At 48.6% G+C, this 10,000-nt stretch overlaps 1 protein-coding gene across 1 annotated transcript in view; it reads left to right on the forward strand.

Moving 5' to 3' along the window:
- myo9ab (myosin IXAb) overlaps window positions 1-10,000 on the forward strand; it is a gene marked incomplete at both ends in the record, with an annotated part of 125,820 nt that overhangs the window by 49,944 nt on the left and 65,876 nt on the right. Inside the window, 2 exons of the mRNA XM_080539150.1 lie at window positions 3,905-4,005; window positions 4,849-4,975. Of these exons, the coding sequence (XP_080395276.1) occupies window positions 3,905-4,005; window positions 4,849-4,975 (228 nt within the window). The remainder of the gene's footprint in view (window positions 1-3,904; window positions 4,006-4,848; window positions 4,976-10,000) is intronic.

Raw genomic sequence — 10,000 nt, forward strand, 5'->3', positions numbered from 1 at the left:
TCGCGCAACACCGCCCCCTGGGCGCCGGAATAACGGTACTGGGCTCGAGGAGCCAGTCAGCCTAGTCTGCCTGGCGCCCTCCTCTGGGACTGCCGGCCACGGGGTCGTGCGGCGGATCCTATGCAATAGGCAGGGGATAATTGGATGCTACGTTGGGTTAAATTGGCTACCAAATTGGGTGAAAAAGGGATAAAATCTGAAAAACAAATGTTAAAATAAAAAGTTCAACAAAACAAGAACTGGTTTGATGCAACATCACAATGACCAAACGTCTTCTGCTGTTTTTATTTGGTGTTTGGTGTGTTCCTGTATGCTGGTTCTGTGTGTGTTTGGTGTGTTCCTGGCTTGGTTGTGTGTGTTTGGTGTGTTCCTGGCTGGTTCTGTGTGTGGTACAGGGTGTGTGTTTGGGTCGGTTGTGTGTGTGGTACTGAGGGTGTGTGTGGTACTGAGGGTGTGTGTGGTACAGAGGGTGTGTGTGGTACTGAGGGTGTGTGTGTGTGTTACAGAGGGTGTGTGTGTGGTACTGAGGGTGTGTTTGGGTCGGTTGTGGTTGTGTTGCCTGGGTCTCTGTCTGGGTCTCATGTCACTGTGAAGGATGTGCACTTCCTCACATTACACCAGGTGTGTCGTGTCACACAAATGACTTTGTCAATACAACGTGTGACAGGATAAAGCCCAATTTATACTTCTAATTTATACCCTAAGGTAAGTAGGGAGTGAATCCAACCTTAACGTGTTTGGCACGACGCAACTCAACGTTTCATGGAAATATCCTCATTGATGTACGTGCCTCAAGTTCCCCTGCTCTCAAGTTAGGCTCCGGTCCCAGAGTAAAGTTAGCACATAGCACATCACAAAACCCTGCCGTTTGTGAAGAATCTTACCACACAATGTCTTTTGGTTTTTTGGAAGTTATTTTTTCTGAGTGGGGCAGTCCCAGTCATATTTGTATTTTTATTGCGATAGAGACAGTAGAGATGTTGACAGGAAGGATGGGTGGGTGAGAGAGAGAGAGAGAGAGAGAGAGAGAGAGAGAGAGAGAGAGAGAGAGAGAGAGAGAGAGAGAGAGAGAGGGATGACATGCAGGATAGAGACAGTAGAGATTTTGACAGGAAGGATGGGTGAGAGAGAGAGAGAGAGAGAGAGAGAGAGAGAGAGAGAGAGAGAGAGAGAGAGAGAGAGAGAGAGAGGATGACATGCAGGATAGAGACAGTAGAGATTTTGACAGGAAGGATGGGTGAGAGAGAGAGAGAGAGAGAGAGAGAGAGAAGGGATGACATGCAGGATAGAGACAGTAGAGATTTTGACAGGAAAGATGGGTGAGAGAGAGAGAGAGAGAGAGAGAGAGAGAGAGAGAGAGAGAGAGAGGGATGACATGCAGGATAGAGACAGTAGAGATTTTGACAGGAAAGATGGGTGAGAGAGAGAGTGAGAGAGAGAGGAGGGATGACATGCAGGATAGAGACAGTAGAGATTTTGACAGGAAGGACGGGTGAGAGAGAGAGAAGGGATGACATGCAGGATAGAGACAGTAGAGATTTTGACAGGAAGGATGGGTGAGAGAGAGAGAGAAGGGATGACATGCAGGATAGAGACAGTAGAGATTTTGACAGGAAGGATGGGTGAGAGAGAGAGAAGGGATGACATGCAGGATAGAGACAGTAGAGATTTTGACAGGAAGGATGGGTGAGAGAGAGAGAGAAGGGATGACATGCTGGATAGAGACAGTCGAGATTATGACAGGAAGGATGGGTGAGGGAATCGAACCGGGAACCCTGCGGTTACACAGTCGACGCTTAACCCGTTACGCCACCTAAGCACCCCACCACACAATGTTTTAAACGGGTTAGAGTTTGTGAGGCAACCCCTCTCCCCTGGCTCTCTGGTGCAGCACGCACAGTAAGCAAGCAGATATGTAAGCAATTTACCATTCAAGGGCGGGGGTTGTGGAGACATTTACCACTGGTACAGGGTTGTGGCACGAGGCGAAGCCGAGTACCAGTGGTAAATGAGTCCACAACCCCCCCGCCCTCCAATGGTAAATTGCTTTTCTACAACAGCCACCACATAATATAAAAAAAGACACAGTTGTAACATTAAACTCATTTATTTACAATCATTAATCGTTTCAGAATACATATATTTTTCCGCCACAGAATATAGTCCCATAAACCAGATCAACCATTGTGTTCTTAATCAGATTGATTGGGAGGCGCATTGATACTGGAAATGCGGTTGGAGCTGAACTGAAGGGAGTTGGGAGTATTTACCACTGTTGCTAGCCAATCAGAATCCAGTATCCAAACATGCTGTTGTAGAAGCTTACATAAATATGACGTCTCTCTCTCTCTCTCTCTCTCTCTCTCTCTCTCTCTCTCTCTCTCTCTCTCTCTCTCTCTCGCTCTCTCTCTCTCTCTCTCTCTCTCTCCATCTCCATCTCTCTCTCTCTCCATCTCCATCTCTCTCTCTCTCTCTCTCTCTCTCTCCATCTCCATCTCCATCTCCATCTCCATCTCCATCTCTCTCTCTCTCTCTCTGCGCCTGAAAAGGTGAAGGAACATAACGTTCTTCAATCATCCCCTCTCGTACTAAACGGGTTGTTTTCCTAAGGCGAGAAGGAGAGTTAAGGTTCTGGTGGCGGCCCAGAGATTCCTGTGGGGTTGGCCCGCGCCGATCTCTTTATTTTCTCTACTTCCTTTAACATCTCACGTTGTGCCGTTTGGCATTTGAAGTGAGTAAACCTAGCAATTTGGAAATTCTTTGGCCCCGACTGACTCTTTACCCTAGGCCTCAATTCTCTTGTTGCAATTGGAGAAACTGCAAATTTACACTTGGAGAAATGTGCAAATTTAAGCTTAAGAAATTCACTTTGCTATGTATGTGTGCCCAGGAAAAACTGCAAAAACAAAACAATAGGGATATAAAAATGGGTTTGGATGTTAGATGGTATTATAGACTGTGGGTTCTGGGCTGTGGGTGCCTGCTGGTCTCTGTATGGACACATCAATGAAGGACAAAAAGACAGACAGGCAGGCAGGCAGACAGACAGAAACACAGACAGACAGGCAGGCAGACAGGCAGGCAGACAGACAGACAGAAACACAGACAGACAGGCAGGCAGGCAGGCAGGCAGGCAGACAGACAGACAGGCAGGCAGGCAGGCAGGCAGGCAGGCAGGCAGGCAGGCAGACAGACAGACAGACAGACACAAACGCACACAGACCCACACACACACACACGCTCAGTCCAGTCCAGTAGGCCCGTATACACACACTCACACATACACACACACACACACACACACGTGTCCCTAGGGTCTCTCTCTCTCTCCGTCACACACTCATACACACAACCCATAATTCCACCTGCTCCAACCCAGAACCAGACTAGAACCCTGGCCCAGACCACGGCCCCCTGGAACCAGAGAACGTGTCGTCTGTCTGGGTGGACTGTTGTTGTTGTCTCCAGACCGCCTTCCTCTGACGGAGAACACACATAGTACCGCATCATTCTGTTGTTTTTTCAGTTTTCTTCCATGGCTTATTCCTGGCGGTCTGTGATGTGGTGTTAGGTCATAATATGGGCACCACATGATGCGGTTATGTGACTGATGTCTGATCATTTGGTCCTCATGTCGGGATCTGATGTAATCGCACACACACACACAACACACTACCTACTAACACTACACAACTACACAACACACTACCTACTAACAGGGGTTGATAGTGTGTGTGTGTGTGTGTGTGTGTGTGTGTGTATAGTAGTGTTCTGTACTGCTGTTGTGTACTGTTGTACAGTATACGGTAAACAGTTCTGTGCTGATTCGTGTGTGTGTGTGTGTGTGTGTGTGTGTGTGTGTATGTGTGTGTGTGTGTGTGTGCGTGTGTGTGTGTGTCTCCAGCAGGACTGCTCCTCAGTAGAAGGGGAGGATCTGAAGCACGACTTTGAGCGTCTGCAGCTGGCCATGGAGATGGTCGGGTTCCTACCAGCAACACGCAAACAGTAAGATACACACACGCACACACACACACACACACACACACACTCACACACACACACACACCTCCTCTACGTCTGCAGCTGGTCATGGAGATGGTCGGGTTCCTACCAGCGACACGCAAACAGTAAGATACACACACACATACACACGCACATACGCACGCACACACACACACACACACACACACACACGCACACACGCACGCACACACGCGCACACACTACACACACACACACACACCTCCTCTACCCATCTCACTCTGCAGCTCAAGTCCCTGTGATCTACCACCCAGTATCCTTATATTTTCTAAATCACATCGTGCAGGATAAGCTAATACAAAGCTACTTTGCAGTTTTTCTGTGTAGGAGGCAGGCTAATTTGTGGTTGTTGTGTGTAATTAGCAGTTTCCCGACTATGGTCATTTGACCCCCAAGGCTTATAGTAGGTAAAAAAGAAGGCACGGCTGTTCTAGTGTTCACTCCCTTCTTCTCCCTCTCCTAGGATCTTTAACACTAAACAAACAGCCGTGCCTATTGTACCTACTATAAGAGCCGCCTCGGCCATAGTCTTTAGAATGGAAAGCTGCTATTTACACACAACGACCACTAGTTAGTTTCTTGTAAATTAGCCTGCTTCCTACACAGAAAAACTGCTAAATAGCTTCATACTAGCTTATCCTGATGTGATTTAGCAAATGTAAGGATACTGGGTGTGGTAGAACGCACATATCTAGGAAAAGTCATGAAAGGAGGAGTCCTGAAAGTTGATCGAGTGCAAAGATAGAACATTTTTCTTTACTCACAGCTGTTCTAGTGTTAACTCTAACATCCCTCCTCCCTCTCCAGGATCTTTTCTCTGCTTTCGGCCATCCTCCACCTGGGGAACATCCGCTACAAGAAGAAGACGTACAGAGACGACAGCATCGACATCTGCAACCCCGAGGTGCTGCCTACCGTCTCTGAACTGCTGGAGGTACGCCACAACGCTTTCTACTGTTCGTGACGTTAGAATCACAAGGTTCTATCTCCATTTTTGTCAAAATTGAGTTTTTTACATAATCTGATCCATTAGGTGTTTATTAATGCCTGTGTGGTGTTATTTTGAAAATGTTGACATTTTTTTGTTAGTAATTAATAAAATACAAAGGTTCCATCTCACAGAACATAATGGAATGTAAAAACTTTGACGCTCAATATCTCTGAACTGCCCTAAACGGAGATAGAACCTTATCATTCTAAGCTCACGTATTACTATGAAAAAACGTTTTTAATTGTTCACTTTGAAAGTGGTACTTTGGCCCGTCTATCTATAAGATAAGATATCTATAAGACTTGTTTTATTTTTTAAATGGGTCCCTCCGCCCCCCAATCTAAGGACAATTTTATGGAATATAAGGAAGTGATTTCGAGTGGTTTTGGGGTTTGATGAGTCCTGACACGTGAGGGTGCGACACAGTTTTTCAACCGCCATCTAACACACGAAAGATGTTTCGTTATATTTCATTTCAAAGAACTTGATATTTAACAGATCGGGGGGAGGCCCAGGAAATCTTAAGTCTCTTTTTTTTTAAAATAAATCTTGTGGGATTTATCAAAAATAAGCCTGGATTGTCCTTTACCAACATTGAGGGAATACCCCCCCCCCCCCCAGGGAGCAAGGATGCACAGAATGAGGAAAGACAGTTTTGAACCACAACATTATTTACATTTACATTTTTACATGTTTGGCATTTAGCAGACGCCTTATTCCAAAGCGACTTACAATCGATACATTCGACTAAGCAAGTGAATCATCAATTCACCAGTCGTAGCAGGAAGAGTAATCCAGCTCAGGCCAGGGGCCATTGGCAGTCTCCGTGCTAGAACATTATGGGCCCTATTATGCACTTCTTAACTTGCCGTCTTAAGTCTTAATTAAGACGCACCGCCAGGTTAAGACCTACCGCCACCCTTATTATGCGCTTCATACGCGCTACTGCTATTATGCAGGTGTCGCTAGGCGCCCACACATAAGACGTAAGACTACCGTGCATATATTACTCATTGTGGGAGTGTTCATATGTTAATGAAGTGCGCTAGGCGCCCCTGCTATTATGCGATCTGACTTTGCGCCTAGCGCTAAGAAGTGGTTTGAAAAGTTCTTAAGTTTAGACTTCATGCACGTTTTGAAACACGAGCGCGCCTCCGCGGTTTGCGCATGCATGTGGGCACACATGAACACGCACGTGGCTCCACGGCAAGACGTCAATTACGGTCACAGTATAAATGCTTTATTTCAGAAGGGAGAGGCAGAGAAGCGCGCTGACCTCCTTCTTAGGACTTCCATAATAGCATAGCGCTAATGACTTAACGCAGCCGGTTCTTAAAGGGAATGGCATCTGGCATGCTGATTGGGTTGATTGAGAAGACGCCCAAAACACACCCATGACTAATTTCTTTGCTTAGCGCCGGGTTTTAGGCGCCCACTACCGCACGCATAATAGCAAAGTGGCCTTGACCACGCCTCCACGTCTTAAGTTTAGATCTACCGCCTCGTCTTATTGCTTAAGACTTATGAAGTGCATAATAGGGCCCACTATATTAATGTATTTTTTCTCCAGACACTGGAGAGACAGTACCAGGGGGGCAGTAGAAGTCTTAGGAGGCACAGTAACCGTGCTGTGTTTGACTCTGATCGACGGTACGTCGTCCGTGTCAGCGGAGTACATGGTGTCCTGTCAGACCCTTCCATCCGTGTCAGCGGAGTACATGGTGTCCTGTCAGACCCATCCGTGTCAGCGGAGTACATGGTGTCATGTCAGACCCATCCGTGTCAGCGGAGTACATGGTGTCATGTCAGACCCATCCGTGTCAGCGGAGTACATGGTGTCATGTCAGACCCTTCCGCTTCGCTCGTTGAGTACGAGTGTCGTTTGTGTTCGAGCGATGTTTAGAGGTTCTTCAGGTCCAGCGACGCAAAACACTTTATCACCAACAACAGTTGAAGCCTTGTCATCAGATCTGTTACGGTCTCTCTCTCTCTCTCTCTCTCTCTCTCTCTCTCTCGCCACAGTATCACAGCCCTCTCCTCTCTCTATAGCAGGGTACTTATGGGAAGCGGACTGCACTTATATAGCGCCTTTTATCCAAAGTGCTTTACAACGGCCTCTCATTCACCCATTCACACACACACACACACACACACATTCACACACCAATGGCGGCAAGCTGCCATGCAAGGCGCCGACCGGACCGCTCACTGGGAGCAATTTGGGGTTCAGTGTCTTGCCCAAGGACACTTCGACATGCGGCCAGCCGGGACTCGAACCGCCGATCTGCCGACCTTGCGATCATTAGACGGTGGCTCCTCTACCTCCTGAGCCACAGCCGCCCCATGTATGACTGGCACGCCTCGTAATCTTCTCATCAATCCGTGACAGGATTAGCATGGATGTTAATTTCTGTTACATTTCATGGGTGTTTTGCCTGTTGACAGGAAGGACATGATCAGGACATTATGTTGTGTTGTACATTATGTGTTACGGGTGACATGTTGATTGGTGGGTAGTGTCACAAACACATGGCAGATTGTACAAGCAGAGTGTTCATAGGGAACATGTACAGATGGAGGCAGAGATAGATAGCGTGGAAATCCACTCAGACAGCCGTGCGCGGGGCTGCAGCGCTAGTCAATTAGCCAGAAGGCTCCGGAAGCTCTGCAGCAGAGCCTGAACACAGTCTGTTTGCCTCCAACAGAGAGTCTCGTGGATTCTACAGCAACAAACAAAAACGACTCAACAGAAACAAAAACACCTTTTTTCCCCGTTGATTTCCCACGGTGGCGGCTGTGGCGCAGGAGGTAGAGGAGCCGCCGTCTAATGATCGCAAGGTTGGCAGATCGGCGGTTCGATCCCGAGTGAACCGAACAGAGCATGATCCATACTGTGTCTGTTTCAGAGAAAACACTGGACTCTCCTGGACGCTGGGCTGTGCAGTACTGCCCTAACCCTAACCCTGGGCTGTGTAACGATACTGTAGACCCGACGTCTACAGAGTACAGGGAACTCTGTCGACTTTGTCATAGCCTGAGAAAATAATCAAGAAATATAATATAACACCCTACTAATGGCTTGTCCAGGTGCTCTTACCAGAAACACACACACACGCACACAGAGACACACACACACACACACACCTCAACAGACACACACTTACACACACACACACACACACACACACACACTCAGACACATATACACACACACACACACACACACCTCGACAGACACACACACACACACACTCAGACACACACACACACACACACACACTCAGACACATACACACACACACACACACACACACACACCTCAACAGACACACACACACACACACACTGTCTCTACTGCCTATTCAGCGTCCAGCGGCTCACATGCTGTTCTGATTTGACCGTGAAAGTGAGGGATTGTGTCACTCTACCCCCCCCCCCTCCCCTCCGACACCCCCCCCGACACCCCCCTCCCCCTCTGACACCCACCATGTTAGTGTTAGCCAGCAACGCTATCAGTCACTGACAAAACAATGACCAAAGTGGATCTTGGAAGCCCTGACAGACTGTTCTTCTCGAGGTGGCGGGGGAGGCACGCGCTCACCGCATGATCAGGTTTGGTGATTTGATTATTTGGCTCGAAGCGCTAACAGCTAATTCACCTCAGCGTGCCTTCGACATGACCTCACCTCACGAGCAACATTGGCAACATAACAATCTTCCTCTCTGATGTTGAACGCGTACGTCGTATCGGGAGTGTTTCTTTCTTTTTTTAAACGGTTATTTTTTTCTGAGTGGAGCAGTCCCACTCATATTTTTCATTTTTATTGGATAGACATTGTGAAGACAGACAGGAAAGTAAGGAGAAGAAGGGAGAGAGAGAGAGGGCATGTCAGCAGGGCATGGGCCGGATTCTAACCCATGCCGACACGGGCATAATGTGTGCACTGTAGACCGCGGTGCTAGACCACTGGACCACCCCAGGCCATGGTGCTAGACCACTGGACCACCCCAGGCCATGGTGCTAGACCACTGGACCACCCCAGGCCATGGTGCTAGACCACTGGACCACCCCAGGTCATGGTGCTAGACCACTGGACCACCCCAGGCCATGGTGCTTGACCACTGGACCACCCCAGGCCATGGTGCTAGACCACTGGACCACCCCAGGTCATGTATCGGGAGTGTTTCAACCGCGGGTTCGCCACCTCCTCGTACGCTAACGCACGTGAGCACTTCCCAGGCGAGGGCCGCGGTCCGCGGTGTCGACTGATGCATGAATGGGGACATGGCTGTCCTGACTTCCTGCTTCCTGTGGGAGTGGAGCAGGGCAGGAAGGAGAGATGACAGACTGGATCCTCTGGGCTGGCTGGTGCTCTGGTGTCCAGGGTTCTGTTGAGTGACTGTCGTGATGATGTCAACACCACATGGAGGCTACAGTAGGGTCAGGCTAGGCTGTGTGTGTGTGTGTGTGTATTGCAGTGTTAGGTTATGTGTGTGTATTGCAGTGTTAGGCTATGTGTGTGTATTGCAGTGTTAGGTTATGTGTGTGTATTGCAGTGTTAGGTTATGTGTGTGTGGGTATTGCAGTGTATTTTTACACAGGATTTTGGGAGACTATGGCGGGTGGACCACGGACCCCTCTTGGGGGGGGGGGGGGATTCAGGGTGGATTATCGATAGCGCTAAATTGTATGGAACCACAGTAGAATCCCAAAGATGGTAATGGCAAAAGGTAAATGCACTGCACTTATATAGCTACGCCTTTATCCAAAGAGCTTTACAACGGCCTCTCATTCACCCGTTCACACACACATTCACACACCAATGGCGAGGTAGGCAAGCTACCATGCAAGGCGCCGGCCGGCCCGCTCACTGGGAGCAACTTGGGGTTCAGTGTCTTGCCCGAGGACACTTCGACATGCGGCCGTTCAGCCGGGGCTCGAACTCGAACCGCCGATCTGCCGACCTT

The sequence above is a fragment of the Nansenia antarctica genome (assembly GCF_963989245.1).
Source record: "Nansenia antarctica genome assembly, chromosome: 9".
In the NCBI taxonomy this organism is placed as follows: domain Eukaryota; kingdom Metazoa; phylum Chordata; class Actinopteri; order Argentiniformes; family Microstomatidae; genus Nansenia; species Nansenia antarctica.